Here is a 17199-nt window from a genome sequence, read left to right on the forward strand (position 1 = left end):
ATTCAGAATATATAAAGAAAGAACTCCGACTCAATGACAAAAAAAAAAAAGCATCTGTAGTGAGCACAAAAGTAGCTATGTCTTTGCTTTGGAGCTGCAGTGGAGAGTAAGAGAAGAGGAGATTCAAGAGGAAAGACATTTGGGGGAGCTGGAATTTTAGGAGAGATAAACTTAGCTGTCAGAACAGTTGAGGAACTGTTGGGCTGGGTGCAGTGGCTCACGCCTGTAATCCCAGCACTTCAGGAGGCTGAGGCGGGCAGATCGTGAGGTCGGGAGTTCGAGACTCTGGCCAATATAGTGAAATCCTGTCTCTATTAAAAATACAAAAAAATTAGCCAGTGTGGTGGTGGGCACCTGTAATCCTAGCTACTCAGGAGGCTGAGGCGGGAGAATCACATGAACCTGGGAGGCAGAGGTTGCAGTGAGCTGAGATCACACCACTGTACTCCCCAGATGACAGTGAGACTCTGTCTCAAAAAAAAAAAGAAAGGGAGGGAGGGAGGGAGGGAGGGAAGAAGAGTGGGAGGAAGGTTGAGCATAAAGTTATGTAGTGGTGTGCCCAAACTTACTCTATGCAGGCACTGGAATTAGGTGCTAGTTTTGAGGTCGTGCTTGGGGGTTGGTGGGGGAAACAAGGCTGGGATGATAGGCAGAATGAGATGAGAAAGGGCCTTAAGTTACTGGCAGGCCTGACTTTGTCATGGAAGGATTTGAAGTAAGGGAGTGAGAAGATCAGATTTGCACCACAAAGAGAAAATTCTGCTGTTCTTCTGATGGTAGATTTATTTGTTGGGTAGGTTGCTGGGTGAGGGGGTTAGGACTAAGTCATATTCTCCAGTTGGGAGAATGTTTTAATAAAATATGTGATAAGTGATTTAATTATTGCAGAAATCTTTATCGAGTACAGACTGTGTACTAGGAAACAGTGATGAATAGTGGTGACCCTGTCCTGCCATCTTAACTGTTTAGGAGGAGAAAACAACATGAAACCAAATACATTAAACTACGATATGATTGGTATAATGATGTATGCACAAGTTAGAGGTAGCATTGGTACATAAATAGCTTGAATAATTCTGTCTTGAAGCATTTATTTAACTCAGGAGAGAGATCAAGCTAGAGCCCTAGAGAAGTGAGGAAGGAACTGAGTGAAGAGCTATTTAGGCGGCATAATCTTTAGGACGTAGTGACTGACTGGAAGAATCTGTAAAGGAAGGGAGAGGGAGTTGCTGTGAACAACGTCATGGTTTCCCATGTGGGGAAATTTGATGAAACGGAGCCTGGAAATACAGAAAGCAGACAAGAGTGGGGCAGTGGATGAGAATAAAAAATAAGAGTTCAATGTGGAAATGTGTTTGAGATTCAATTAGAAAAATGAATTTGGTGCCCATAGAGGAATTTGAGGTGGTAAGTATGGAGGTTGATACATTTGGTGCCTATTGAGGAATTTGAGTATAAATATGGAAGACATGAGCTTTGATGTGGACCTGAAGTTAAAGGAGGATGTACACGAGATGTGCATTTTTGTGTGATGGATAAATCACAAAGAAATGATCATATAGGAAGAGATTTTAACATGTTAATGTTTTCTTGCTCGTAGCTAAGTTTCTGCCTCCATCATGCTCTCCTTTCCTTCATTTCCTTCCATTTATTCAACTGGTATTTACTGAGCAGTTACTGTGTGTCAGATATTTGCTAAGTGCCCATATAGTTTTTCTATTTTGTCACATTTGTTTATCTGGAAGCCTTAGAATAATGAGTGATCCCAGTGCTTTATACACCCTGAACCCTGTCCAGCCCACATCTATACCCATTGTTTTTTCTCCTTTCCTTTCTTGGTGGGGCCTTTCTTGCATCTGTAACTTCTTAACTGATTTGATGGAGCTAGTGCTAGTGTGGGCCCTTATTGCCTCCTACATAGACTGTGCTGAAGCCTCGAGTTCAGTTTGATCTTTCAGTCTGATTTTCCTGTCTTTTAGGTGTGTTTTTGAACACTCTTTTTAGATAACTGTCCCTAAAACATTACATTTACAGGGATTTCCCTCTGCTTATAAATTTGGATTACCAGTTCTTCCTATTTATCTGGCACTTAAGAACATTCAAGCCTTTTGTTTTCCAGCCTGACTTTCTCATGTTACCTTTTACTGTTCCCTTCTATTAGGCAGGTGCAGACGTAATTGCAGTTTTTGCCATTAAAAGTAATGGCAGGTAATATTTTAACTAAATACATGCACTGACTTTCTCTCCCTTAAGCAATCCACCTTTTAGGATTTTGCCAACAACTATCCCCAGTTCTGGGGAAGTCTTCATCCCTTTCTTCCTGCCTGTCTGAATCCTCTGTATTCTGTTCTTCGTGTTTAGACCCACAGCCAATCTTCCTGCTTTCGTATTTGATACTTACATGTGCTTTGTGTTGCTGTTCCCTCCCCAAGCAAATCATAAGGTTTCTCGCTTGAAAGGTTTTCGCTGCTAAGGACCATGTAGCTGCTTACTTCAATGGATAAAATACATAGAAAACCTAATATAGTGGACACACCGTAGATTCTCACACAGTTTGGTTCTATAGTTGTGATCTCAGAGATAAATGACCCACTCACAAATGAAAATGGAATTATAACAGAGGCATTACCATAATCCAGTTTTGTTTGGAAAATGCTTTGTTCTTTGGAACTTGTGTTCTGTGTTTTCCTTGGTAATTTGGATATAAAATATCTATCTTGGAAGGGATAGTTATAGATGTTAATCAGAGTAGCAGCAGTAAAAATTGACATCTCAAGTATGATTTTTGCTAAATGCAGCAGGAATGTATTCATGGAAAGGAAAGGCATGAAGGAAATATTTTACATCTGTCTTTTTATTACATACAATATGAAAAATTAAACCTCCTTCCTTGTAATCATTGTGTTCACAGTGTGGGACTTAAATTATTACTTAATAATAGAGCTACTGAAGAATTCTTGTGATTTTTAATAGCTTAGTCTTAAGCCTATAATTAAAGTCTCATTTATCCTTGAGTATTTCCAAACTAAAATGTATCTGTTTTTCTTTTTTTAGACTATTTCAAATAGTACAATCCCAGAAAATGCAACAAGCAGTGGAAGGTTCAAACTTGACATTCTGAAAAATAAAGCTAAGAGATCCTTAACTAGCTCCCTGGAAAATATCTTCTCAAGGGTAAGATTGCGCTGATGGTCTTTTAAGTATGCACATCTGTGTTTTCTAACAGTTTAGCTTCAGTCCCAACAGGTTCACGGATTTCCTTAAAAAAAAAAAAAAAAAGCCTAAGATAACTTTTAAAAATTAGTTAACAAAGTGTTCTTTTTTTGTTTGTTTGTTTTGCTTTGTTTTTTTGAAATGGAGTTTCACTCTTGTCACCCAAGTTGGAGTGCAGTGGTGAGATCTCAGCTCACTGCAACCTCTGCCTCCTGAGTTCAAGCAATTCTCCTGCCTCAGCCTCTCGAGTAGCAGAGATTTCCTGCCTCAGCCTCTCAAGTAGCAGAGATTACAGATACACACCACCAGGCCTGGCTAATTTTTGTACTTTTAGTAGAGACAGGTTTTCACCATGTTGGTCATGCTGTTCTCGAACTCCTGACCTCAAGTGATCCACCTGCCTTGGCCTCCCAAAGTGCTAGCATTAAGGTGTGAGAGCCACCGTGCCCAGCTCAAAATGATCTTTTTTTTTTTTTTTCCTTTTCTTTGACACAGTCTTGCTCTGTCACCAGCCTGGAGTGCAGTGGCACGATCTTGGCTCACTGCAACCTCCACCTCCCAGGTTCAAGTGATTCTCTTGCCTCTGCCTCCTGAGTAGCTGGGACTACAGGTGCACACCACCACGCCCGGCTAATTTTTATATTTTTAGTAGAGATGGAGTTTCACCATGTTGACCAGGATGGTCTTGATCTCTTGACCTTGTGATCTGCCCATCTCGGCCTCCCAAAGTATTGGGATTACAGGCGTGAGCCACCATGCCCAGTCCAAAATGATCTTTCAAAATAAGTTTCCTTCTCAGATCGAGATTTATTCTGGGGCCTTTATGTGAATTTGATCAATAGAGATTTAGTATTAGAAATATATATGTATAGAAAAGGGGAAATAGAATATTGATGCTCAATACTGTAAGAACTTTAAAAATCATTTCCCATAGGAAGTTATAAAGAAATTATTTTTTTGCCCATTGTATTAGTTCATTCTTGCATTGCTGTAAAGAAATACCTGAAACTGGGTAATTTGTAAAGAAAAGAGGTTTCATTGGCTCACAGTTCTGCCGGTTAGAGTTCTTCCAGAGAGGCCTCAGGAAGCTTCCAATCATGGTGGAAGGCAAAGGGGGAGCGAGACATCTCACATGGTGGGAGCATTAAGAAGAGAGAGAGAATGAGGAGATGCTGCACACTTTTAAACAACCAGATCTCATGAGAACTCACTATCATGAGAACAGCACCAAGGCAATGGTGCGAAACCATTCCTAAGAAACCCATCCCCCGTGATCCAGTCACTTCCCACCAGGCCCCACCTCCAACACTGGAAATTACAATCTGACATGAGATTTGGGCAGGGACACAGATCCAAACCATATCACTCATTCTTAGAAACTTAGAGGCTAAGTGCTGAAAAAAGTATAAATTAATGGAAATTTATATATTCCATTTAGTAAGTGTATATATTCCATTTTAAAATAAGTAAAAGGGTTCCCCTTCAACTTTATTTTCCTCTTCCTGAACAATTCTTCCTTAGAGCTATTAGGTGAGGTCAACCTACGTGGATGTTTTGGGCTGTGGCATGGGGGACCCATGGTGGCTCAGAGCAGGGAGACTGTCCCTATGGGGTGTGGAATGTGGGGGTGGCTCGATGGAGGGTGTGGGAGCCTCTTGCACTGATGAGGGAATCTGCAGAGAAGGGGAACCTGGTTTGGGAGGTCGCAGGAGGCAGCATACTGGCAGAAGGAAGGCCCAGTGCGGGTGTCAGAGTCACAGTGGAGGGGAGCGGGCATTCACAGGGATGAGTGCCTGAGCAGGCTGAGGATGTGCATGTGTTGGGATGGCAGCCCCAGCATGGAGTGGCACAGCCTGAATGGGATGAGGACAGTGTCTGTGCAGTGGTCATTGTGGAGATGGGTTATGTACACACAGGGACTGGTGAAGTAAGTAAATGTCTTAAGGAGAGTGGAATCCAGGGAGAAAGAAATTACTAATATGAAAAGGGTAGAAATTAGAATGAACCCTGCCTTGGATTCAACTTGGAGGTATCACACTAAAGAACTTACTCATGTAACCAAATACCACCTGTTCCCTCCTGGCCAACATGGTAAAACCCCGTCTCTACTAAAAATACAAAAAAATGAGCCAGGCATGGTGTTGCGTGCCTGTAATCCCAGCTATTCAGGAGGCTGAGGCACGAGAATCACTTGAACTGAGGAGGCAGGGGTTGCAGTGAGCTGAGATCATGCCACTGCAATCCAGCCTGGGAGACAGAGTGAGACCCTTTCTAAAACAAACAAACAAAAAAACCCACCTGTTCCCCCAGTAACCTATGGAAATAAAAAAATTACAAAAATAAAACTTGGAGGTATCAATATAAAATCATGCTATTTATATACATTAAATATAAACATACAATCATATAGAAATATATATGCAAATATAAAAATATGTAACTATAAACATAAGTATATATGTATACGTTCTACTAGACAGAACCAAGATTCTGAGAAACATGGCGAATTTCAGGACTGTAGGAAAAGTACAAGATGAACCCAGAATATCTTGGTGTTCTAGATAGTAGGAAAATGTTCGAAGAAAGATGGTGATGTGTCATGAGGACATAAAAACCTTGAAAGGGCTCCCACTGGGAAAATACGAGCATTGACATAAATGATAGCCACAGATAATCTAACTTATTGCATAAAATGGGAAACTGTTTTCTGATACAAAAAATAAATGAATATATTGAAAGTTTGATCATAAAGAAGATATTCGCTGTATGTAATTAATATTTATTAATTACTAATGGGAAAATAACTTTACAATGGAGAAGGCTGGCAGACACCACCAAGTGATCAAATTGAACATCATCAGCAGTGGGACAAATTGCAGCCCTGTGCCACCTGATATAAAGAAACAGCACTGCTTCTGTGGTATTCCTGACAAATAGGCAGTGCCTGAATCTAATCATGGGGAAATGTCAACAAACCCACATTGAGGTGGAGTCTACAAAATAACAAGCCTGTTATCTTCAAGAAAGTCAAGAACAGGTTAATATCTCCAGACTGAAGGACCCTAAAGAAACACAAAAACTAAGTGGAATGGGAGATTGTGAATCAAATCCTTTTGCCCTAAAAGCCATTATTGGGACAACCAGTGCAATTGGAGTGAAGTCTGAAGGTTCAATAGTATTATACTGCATCAATGTCAGTATCCTGGTTTTGAAAGTTGTATTTTAGTTATATTGGAGAATGTCCTTGTTTATAGAAAATACACAGTAAAGTATTTCAGACTGATGGAACTTTATATTGGCAACTTATGTGAAAATGGTTGTGGGAAAAAACATTTTTGTACTATACTTATAACTTGCCTCCGCATTTGAGATTGCTTCAAAATGAAAAAAGAGAAGTGATTGTTTTAAACCTGCTTATCACACATACCTCACAAAGCCCACCCAGGGTGCTTTTTTAAATTTATTTTTTCTGCTTGCTGTTTTCATGTGTTAATAAATAGCTCAGGTTATTAATGGATCAGAAACACTGCCATTGTAGGATCATCAATAAGGGCTCTTTTCTGTACCCAGCACACTGCCTGTGAAAACCAAGACTGGTTGGGTGGTAGGTGTTTTAACTCCTATGAACAAAGTTTCAAAATGTACCTTCATGACTTTTTTAAGTCTCTTGGCCTTTATGTTAATATACAAATAAAATTTCACCTTCAGTGTATAAGTGTCTTCCTTAGTGATCTCTCAGTGCCTTTAAAGAGGCAAATTAGTGATATAAATTCTTAGACTTTGAGAGGAACTTTGAATTAACCATTGAACTCTATTTGCAAATGCGTAGTTTTTAAAAACATTATTTCCACCTGTTTAACCTTAATAGCATTGTAAGAATATGTTTAAATAGTTGGATACATTTTGATTCTTTCCATGTTTGTGCAATAGAGCATTAGGACATAGTAACTTCTGATATGCCGTGTTGCAGCGTTCCTTGTTTTGTTTCTTCGTTATGGCTCAAAATACTTTTCTAGTTATTTCTCTTAATGATAGAGATACTTTTAACTTTAACAGAAGCCCTGCAGCAAGCATGATCGATTGTGAATGCCATTATTTTATTAGTGGAAAACTGAATCTCAGAAAAGAACATCTAGGAGATTTGTCAGAAGTATGCCACCACAAATTTCATAAAATATTTATGCCTTTTTCCTTCAAAATTTATAAATTAGTAAAATCCTGGTCCTTACTCCAGACCTACTTAATCAGAAACTCTGGGGGTGGGGTCCAGCAATTTGGGGTTCACCAAGCCCTCCAGGTGATGCTGATGCAATTACACTTAAGGTAAGTGTAATTCTTAAAGCACCAGCATCAGAAACAGCATCAGCTACCTGAATTGAACACAGTGTTTAGTAAAAATTTTAGCAGAGAAGACCATTTAAGTAGGTGTCAGGGCACCTGAATGTAATACCTGGCCCTAGCCAATTTTATATTTATGATCTTGGATGAATTATTTGCCTTTTCTAAGCCATAGTTTTCCCATTTGTGAAATGGATATATTAATATCCGCTTGCCTCATGTAATTGTGAGGATTAAATGTTAGTATGTTAGGGAAATATCACATCATAGATATGAGGTAGTATATTCAGTGGTAAGCTCAAAAGCTCTGTCATTTACAAAATGGCAAAGGGTATTTAGGGTGGTACTTTCTTTATCTCCATTTAGTACCTTGGCATCCTGCATAATACTTGCAGTGCCAACTTTGAAGTCTTTTTCGCATGCCTTCAATTGCTGTAATGACATTTTCGCAAGGGCACAGCCAATCTGTTTTGATCAAGGTGGATACCGTAGCTTTTGTTTCCCAGAGTGATGCCAAATGACATAAATGTTGCGACGTAACAAGGTCTTGCTTATACCATGTGCAATAGAATGCACTTTTTGGGCAGGTTGGCAGCTCCCCATGTTGTATTAAAGGTTACATAGCAAAAGGGCAAAAGGGGTTTTGTGTACTTCCAAAACTTGTCTTTTTTTTTTTTTTTTTTCTCCTGCTGAGTTGTATAGTAGAAAATTCACACTCCAGTTTTGGAGTTTAGCTCATAATTGCTGCCATTTTTAAATGTCAAAATATTTTATTTAGCTAACTATAGTTGTTTATGAAATAGGATCCATTTTTTAAATGCCAAGAAGCTCAGCTCATTAACCACTAAAAAGCGGGTCCAAGGGAAAGGCCCTACCACGTGAATTAGCGAATCATAATGTCGTACAACAGAAAAAGCTGTCTGTTCAGAGGTGAAAATCAGAATCATGTAATGGCTATCTGTTGCTTTTTTTTTTTTTTCAGTTGTTTTCCAAAACAGAAATATTTACTAATATAAATTTTATTTTATTTTTTTGAGATAGGGTCTTGCTCTGTCACCCAGGCTGGAGTGCAGTGGTGTGATCATAGCTCACTGCAGCCTCAAACTCCTGGGCTCCAACAGTCTTCCCCCCTCAGCCTCCCAAGTAGCTAGGACCACGGGCACATACCACCAAGCCTGGCTAATTTTATTTTTGTTTTTTTATAGAGACCAGGTCTTACCATGTTGCCCAGGCTGGTCTCGAACTCCTGGTGTCAAGCAATCCTGCCACCTCAGCTTCCTAAAGTGCTAGGATTACAGGCATGAGCCACCATGCCAAGCCAATATTTACTAATATAAAGTGCAAGTTATTTTGAAAATAGTACCCATTTTCTACTTTCTTCAGAATAATGTCCATTGTCTTTACTTGTTGAAATGTGTGAAGTGGTAGAGTATAGTTTTAAAGTAACTTTGTTTTTCTTTGTGCACAAAAAAAGCATATGTGGGTAAAACACCACTATGAGTAAAATAGGTGATTTCAGGTGTTTTTCTAATAATAGGAATGGTTTGATACCATCTGACTACTTTGTCTGTTATGACCAAATAACCTGTCTGAGATAACCAGGCAGGTGGGCGTGTAAGTAGCGCTAAAAATAACAGAAAGCAATCTTGTCTTTACTATATTTTCCTCTTGGCTACACACACTAATCCAATAATTTATTAGCCACAAATACAGTTTTTATTATTGGAAGAATGCCAATTATAACATAGAACTGAAGAACTGAAAAGAATTTGATGATGTTCTAGGACATTTACAAAATTCCATGTAACCTCTGTAGGCTAATTAGCTTTATCTGTAATTCTCTTTTTCACAGAGCCTTAGTTTAGGGATGTAGTAGTAGTTTAGGGATGTAGTTAGTTTAGGGATGTAGTAGTTAGTTTAGGGATGTCGTAGTAACAGCTCAGGAGCTTCACTTGAAAATTGTGCTTCCTGTGTCAAAATTGCTGCCCTTTCTTTTAACTAGCTGTGTAAACTTGGGCAATGTAATCTGTCAGAACTTCAGTCTCTGTATCTGTGAAGACGGGCTAAATAACCATACTGACCTCACAATTGGTATGAGGATTAAGTGAGCTAATGCACTGTAAAATGCTTAACGTAATATATGGCACATGATAAGCATTCAACAATATTAGGTGCAGCTATTAATTTTATTATTGTTTTAGTTATTATATAGTAAGCCATTGGAGATAAAGGTGTAATATATCAGATAAGAATAAATATTGCTTTACGAAACAAGGTCGGATGTCATAAGTAAAACAGTCATCTGAAAAGAAGAAAGAACTGTTAAACTTTCTGATAGTAGATGTAAAAAGAAAAATTCAAGAGGCTAGGAAACTAGAGTTGGAAAAAACCTTTCAGAAAATGGAGCAAAATTCAAAGAAAAGGAAAATAGGAGAACAAGGTAAAAAATTAAAGGATCTGTCAAGAACCTAAACAGTAGGAGTTCCAGTAAGAAAAGATGCGTGCAAGGAATTCTTTAAAGAAATAACTTAAAAAATTTATCAGAGCTAAAGATCATGAGTTTCCAGATTTAGTGAACTCAGAAAGTGCCCAACAGAGTGACTGCATAAAAGTCATGTTAAGGCATGTTGTTGTGAAATTTCACAGTGCCAAAGGGCAAACTTAGATTCTGTTCCAAAGAGAAGCAGCAGGTCAGACACACAGGCTCTAGAGTCACAATGGCTTTAGACTTCTGAACCAAAGGACATTTGAGCAATGCTAAGATATTTGGAAGCAAAATTTCCAACCACTACAATGTACAATATCCAGCCAAACTATTAGTGAAATGCAAGCATAGACTAATGACACTTATGGGCACGTACATTTAAAAAAAAATTTAATTCCCACTCTCCCTTTCTCGGAAAGCACCTGGAGAATGCGCCTTTCCAAAATGAGGAAGTAAACTAAAAAAGGAGAAGACATGGGACCAAGGAAGCAGAAATTACAACAGAGGAGGGGGTCAAAGGAAATTTCTAGGTTGATAGTGAAGGAAAATCCTAGGAAACTTTGTAGAGCAAGCCTACATTGTAACACATCCAGTCCAGATTGGGGCAGAAACACAGAGGTCTTCATAATGGTTGCTTTTAAAAAAAAAAAAAAGCCGGGCGCGGTGGCTCACGCCTGTAATCCCAGCACTTTGGGAGGCCGAGACGGGCGGATCACGAGGTCAGGAGATCGAGACCATCCTGGCTAACACAGTGAAACCCCGTCTCTACTAAAAAATACAAAAAACTAGCCGGGCGAGGTGGCGGACGCTTGTAGTCCCAGCTACTCGGGAGGCTGAGGCAGGAGAATGGCGTGAACCCGGGAGGCGGAGCTTGCAGTGAGCTGAGATCCGGCCACTGCACTCCAGCCTGGGCGACAGAGCGAGACTCCGTCTCAAAAAAAAAAAAAAAAAAAAAAAAAAAGGAGGGGGAGGGGGAAGGGAAGAAAGAGAGAGGGAGATTAATGGTTTATGTGGTGATGTTTGGATCATATTGTGAACTGTTGGAGAGTTCTGTAATATATTTGTGATTGCTCAAGTAGCCACTAACTCCATGAAAAACAATATACAAGATATGAGGTGTAATCAAACATAATCGTAGTAAAATATGTAGCTCAGCTGCAAACAATATTAACAGTCATAATAATCTAAGCACAAAGTACTGATTTAACCAAAATTCATGATGTAACTATATTGAAGGAAGAAGGGAAGAAAGGTGTGTGTGTGTGTGTGTGTGTGTGTGTGTGTGTGTGTGTGTGTGTGTGTGGTGGAACTGGGTATATAATGAAGTAAGAATATTAAAGTTTCATCTTCCAGAATTAGGAAGTCAATAGATAGTTTCTAAAATGGAAAGCATAAGGAACAGTAGGATAAGCTTTAATACCAGAAATATCAATATAAATAATGTCAAGGTTTGCTTTTGGGGAGTGGGATTCAGAGTGAGAGAGAGGGGGTAGATGACCACCACTTTTCATTATAAACTTGATAGCACAGTGTCACTTTGGAAACTTTGTGCTGATATTACTTTCCTTAAAAATTAAAATGAAATTCAACCCCCTCTTACCCCCAAGTAAACCTAAGAATGTTTGCAGACAGAGTTGAAGCCTGGAAAGTACTATGCAAATGTTATGCATTGTTAAAAAATTTCGCAGGGTCACTGTCACATGGATCTAACCGGTGTTTCCACTCATTCTTTTTTAGAACTTCACCACATGCTGTAGAGTTGTGTGGAACTCCTCAGTCTGTGTTTTGTCTTTTGAGACCTTGTAGATGATGAGGTTCCCAACCTGACTTGTATCCTCTTTCCTTCTACAGTTGGCCTCAGTCCCTTCCTGTTTAAAGTGAGGGGGAACAGACAAAATGATCTCTTAGGTTCTTAGGTCTCTTAGATCTTAGGTGATCTCTTAGATCTGTTTCTGAGATCATTTGTAAAATCCACATCAAAGGACTATGTGAAAAAAAACCGATAACCAATTCACTAATACTGAAGCAGACTGATATCTAGTCTTCCAAAATTAAATGATTTATTGAAATAGTATGGCATTATGGAATAATGAATGAAGCAAAACCTTTAAATTTTAGAATGTGGTTTTCTTTTCCATGTGTTTTTTCACTGATGTTTATTATAATCCTATAATGTGAATTATGATGTTTTGATCTAGGTTGTATGTATTAAGTCATTTTCTAGATAGCTTTTCTCATTTGTTTTGCTGTATCTTCCACATTTGAATCTGAGACAGAGTTAATGGGGCCCTTACTGAACTTATGGGTGAATAATGTGTAATCTTGTAACCAAACTAACTTCAAAAAGCTTGGCCTGAGTATCTAGTTATCTAATGGCAGATTTAGAAGTAATGGAAATAGATCAGGAATGGTTCTTACCGTGCTATAATGACTATTCATATAGCCAACACATTTAAGTGAACCACAGAAGGATCAATTTAATGCTAACATTAAGAGGCCAACTGGAACTACCTTTTATAGTTTTGAAGTAAAATGTTACATCACATGAAGCACTTAACTTTATTCTTTTCACTCAGGGAGCTAACAGAATGAGAGGTCGGCTTGGAAGTGTGGACAGTTTTGAGCGGTCCAACAGTCTTGCCTCAGAGAAGGTATCTAACTAGAGCTTATTTACACTAATTACAGCTTAACAAAGTCAGCACCGATATGGTAATATGCATGCTCCAGTATTTTATTATGAATGCTTTATAGCTTTTTAAAAAATAAATATTTGAGACTTTATTATTTTAAATAAGAAGATTCTAGGCATTAGCATGTAGTTCCTTATTCCCTTACAGGCTAACCGTGCTCTGTTAGGCTTTTCATTGTTTGGAGATAGTGTGCTTTGGACAACAGTATTTGAGCAACTATTGATCCAACACCTTATAAAAAATGAGCCATAGATTACTAATTATATACTTGTAGAGTGATTTTATTTGTTCCCTTCCTGTGTTACTTTTCCCCCCTCATTTTTAAAAATCATTTTAACTGCAACATCAGGAGCTTCTTTATCTCATAGACAACTCGCAGTAGGCTGGGTTTCCTGTTTCCTGCATAGTGCAGTATGTCACCTGAGGCACATGCAGCCTATTTTTTTTAAATGGAAATATATTAAAATATTTCTATTAAACTTTCTGTTGATGGAAGTAGGGACTTTAGTCCAGCTATGAGTCTATTATCAGTAACCCACGTTTATCAAGCTGAAGATTTCTACAGTGGTGCCTGTTCTGGAAAGTTTTAACAGCATACCTGTCTAAATTGAAAGATTTATGATTTCTACCCATGCAATATGAGATGCATTCCAGCATAGCTCGGTTTTCATTCATTTCCTGTTTTTCCTGTGTTTTTAAAGAAATTTACCTCAGGGAACATGTAATTGAATAGAAACGTCCACAGTGAGGGAAGACACTTAACAGATTTTATTTTCCGGAAGGCTTTGCCATGAGACTTGGACACTTAGGCATTGTAATACTGTTTTGGCAGTACAGGAAGCATGCAGTTGATATGTCACGGAAGCCAGGAGATACGGAAACACAGACTCCACCCTCTTTGGTCATGATCTTTTTTCATCTCTCTGGCAACAGTGAGAGAAGTACAGTAGCTATAGCATTTCGTGGCCAAGTGTCAGGGGAGAGAATACCTTTCACTTTTTGTCATCCCTCTCACTTTCTGGCCTGTCTTTACGGATGCTGTCTTACAGCTGCTTATCCGAAGATAAGTGGGTTGTGGTGATACTGATTACAGCTGCTTATCAGAAGATAATGGCTTGTAGTGATACTGATTAGCCTATGGCATAAATTCAGTAAAAGGGGGAGAAAAAAAGCAGTTTTGTCATGACTCAGGAGGAAGATGAGGCACACTGTCACTTTTGAGCTCTGTGTTTTGGCAGGTCTGCCATGACCCACTTGGGAAATAAAGGGCTCCCTTCTGCCTGTGTTTCAGGACTACTCACCAGGGGACTCTCCACCAGGGACACCGCCAGTGTCCCCACTGTCCTCAGCTTGGCAAACGTTTCCCGAAGAGGATTCTGACTCCCCGCAGTTTCGAAGACGGGCACACACGTTCAGCCACCCACCTTCAAGCACAAAAAGAAAGCTGAATTTGCAGGATGGGAGGGCTCAGGGTGTGCGTTCCCCTCTGCTGAGGCAGAGCTCCAGCGAGCAGTGCAGGTGAGTCTGACCCTGTCTCCAGGATGGGACCTAGATTCTCATGGCACACAGTTTGGATTACTCTGGAGTCAAGGTGGATGGCGAATTTATGCTGTCACCAACTTTCAGTTTTGAGAACCACCATAAAAACAATTTAAGTCACCTTATTTACTAGGGGAAACAGGCAAGGTTAAGGCATACCCAGAAAGAAGAGTTATTTCGTTTGGGTGGAAACTCTTTTTTTTTTTTTCCTTTCAGAAAAATGGAAAAAACGAGATAACCATGCAATTGTTTTGTCTGAAACCTGCTGATTACATGTTACTCAGTGTCTTGATGATGATTCTAGAGAAACAAAGTCAGCAGATTTGAAAATAGCATAGCAGTAGGACTTCCTGTTAGCTTACAATAAAATACCAGGGTTTTAAAAGTCACCTGAGTTACTTTCATACATGAGATAATATTTGGCTATATTTTGTTACATAATAAATTAAAGCTAAATATGAAAATTGTTATAAATTGTATCTAGAATAAGGTGATATCTATAAAGAAGAATACATATACCGTAATTGACAGGCAGTGTCCACTTAGAAAAGATCTTACACAGTATTTAAAACATAATTTAACAAAAAGTTGTTTGATATTTGGTGAGAAACAGTAAAGAGGATAAATTTGGAATGATTTTCTTCTTCCTGTGTAACACAGATCAAATTTATATCTTAGAACTCGTTTTGTTTCTCTTATTTACCTATGAATTTGATACAGAAAATAGGGTTAAGTAAAGATGCTGGTTGGAGAGGAAAAGAAAAAACACAACTCAATGTAAAAGGAGAAGGCTAATTTTTATATCATGTGTTACAAAATTTGCCAGCATTTCCTTTAAGGACACGGTTTTATTTTCATTGTTGTTTTCTGAATGATTCGAAATTTTAAAATGAGATATTTTATGATAGAAAAATAAAGTTAACAGAATTCATTATTCTCAGATTTTTTTCTGTGTATGTAAAGGATATTAAATAGTCATATGTATATCAAGATATTTAAATGATCACTTCATTTATATTTACTCAAGGCAATAGAATGCTTTTTTTTTTCCAGGAAAAATTATTTTCAAGAATTAAAGACATCTATCATTTTAGAATATAAATATCTCAATCCTTCCCTCTGTTTTCCACATTTTATAATGTATAAGTTCAAACAATTTCTATCACTATAAAAAGATGCTGTCTGTGTCATTGTGAAAGCTTGCTATGCAAAGAATCTTCTAGATTTTGGGCTTTCAATTAAACCATGGTGGCACAATTCCACTGTCTTCAGGAAAGAACACGGACATTAATGTTTGTTAAGCCAAAGGTATTATGATAACTTCCAACAACCAAACATGTTGTTCTTAAATATTTAGAAGGGTTTATATCTTTAAAATAGTCAAAGTCTTTGAACTAGTGATAATCAGTCTTTCCTTCTGGAACTTGTTTCCTGTAATTATTTGTGCTTTCCTACTTTTTTCCCCTTGAAGTGTCTTTTGCATGTGAAAACAAATACTTTTTGTCCTCAAGTTGTTAAGAATTTTTTAGAGACAAACACAGATGCTTAGAAATACTGTATAGATAAGGAATTCAAATTGTGAAAGAATGAAATTAGGTCATAGTTATCTAAATAGAGAACTGCATGCTTCTTTTTTTTTTTTTTTTCATGTAAGATCCAGCCCTGAGCCTTGAAAGGAAAGATTAAATTAATAGCAAGAACCTGTTTATATGCTTTTTCATAGTGAATTGCCAAAATATAAATTAAGACAAATTTGCTGTATTTTCTGTACTCAGCACTCTTTCGTCAGTTCGACGCATGTACAAGGAGAGTAATTCTTCCTCCAGTCTTCCAAGTCTTCACACTTCCTTCTCTGCCCCTTCCTTCACTGCCCCCTCTTTCCTGAAAAGCTTTTACCAGAATTCAGGTAGACTGTCCCCACAGTATGAAAATGAAATCAGGTGAGATCAGTGTCCTCTGTTTGCAAAGCAAAATTTTCTGCAGTGATATACTGATACATTACTAAAAAGTGGTTGATTAATTTTGGAGTGACATTTATGCATCCCTGTGTTGTGCTTGTTCTAATCTGTTTCTAATAATATATTGGTTTCAATTACAATTAATTTTATTAAGAAAACTTTTTCAACCAGTAGCTTCAAAGCTTTTTGATGACATTATTATCTTTTTGAATTATGTTTTTTTGTATTGTTTGTGTGTTTCTTTTTCTCAGATTCCAGAGTCTAAGCTTTATATTGTTAGCACAACTGATGCTAACATATACTAAGTTAACCTTCCCTGATCGTGCCTTTTTTTTCTTGGCCTTTCTAGACATATTTAATGGAATCCAAAAGCCACTGATTGAAACAACTGTACTAAACTGATAGATACAATAATATCTTTATTTTTAAGTATATAAAATATTTCCTAGGCATTTCTTTGATTTTTCAATGACAGACTTTTCTGGATCTCAATATAAATCACACAATGGTTACAAGATCATGTTGATAGCAACTCTCAGATAGCATGAGAGATCTGTAAGGGACCTCCTGAATCTTGTGAACATTCTGTTTTGTTTTGTTTTTATCTCCAGTATGGAAAAGGCATAGCCTGTTAAATCTTACTGCTTGTTCTTTTAGTAACACAAAATTAGATGTAGTGATTTTTGGAGAATTACTTTTTTAAAAAAAAATTAAAATTATACATACAATAATACTGATCACTCAAATTCTTAGTGGGGTGCTGCAACCTCTAGAAAGTAATGGACTTAGTTGGGAACCTTTCTAAATTTGTTGGTGATGTAGATGTTTGTGAGATTCGTTCCTATTTTTGTGTATAGCTTGACTTATTCACTTTTATCGCTGTATAGTATTCCATTTCATACATTATAGTTTATCCACTCTTTGCCGATGGATATTTGGGTTGTTTCTTGTTGTTTGATGATTGGCAATTCTTGTA

At 37.9% G+C, this 17199-nt stretch overlaps 1 protein-coding gene across 7 annotated transcripts in view; it reads left to right on the forward strand.

Moving 5' to 3' along the window:
• Nucleotides 1-17199, forward strand: part of LOC105481744 (TBC1 domain family member 4) — a 207971-nt gene that overhangs the window by 151319 nt on the left and 39453 nt on the right. For 5 of the 7 annotated variants that reach the window (XR_011614721.1, XM_011741474.3, XM_011741475.3 and 2 more), the window contains exons 8-11: nucleotides 3055-3174; nucleotides 12613-12687; nucleotides 14018-14244; nucleotides 16041-16205. Coding sequence is in view for 6 of the 7 variants with exons in the window: in XM_011741474.3 (XP_011739776.2) it covers nucleotides 3055-3174; nucleotides 12613-12687; nucleotides 14018-14244; nucleotides 16041-16205 (587 nt within the window). In the remaining variant the exon portion in view is untranslated. The remainder of the gene's footprint in view (nucleotides 1-3054; nucleotides 3175-12612; nucleotides 12688-14017; nucleotides 14245-16040; nucleotides 16206-17199) is intronic. The other 2 variants (XM_071081212.1, XM_011741477.2) reach the window with 1 other exon arrangement.

The sequence above is a fragment of the Macaca nemestrina genome, chromosome 16 (genome assembly GCF_043159975.1).
Source record: "Macaca nemestrina isolate mMacNem1 chromosome 16, mMacNem.hap1, whole genome shotgun sequence".
NCBI classification, from domain to species: Eukaryota; Metazoa; Chordata; class Mammalia; order Primates; family Cercopithecidae; genus Macaca; species Macaca nemestrina.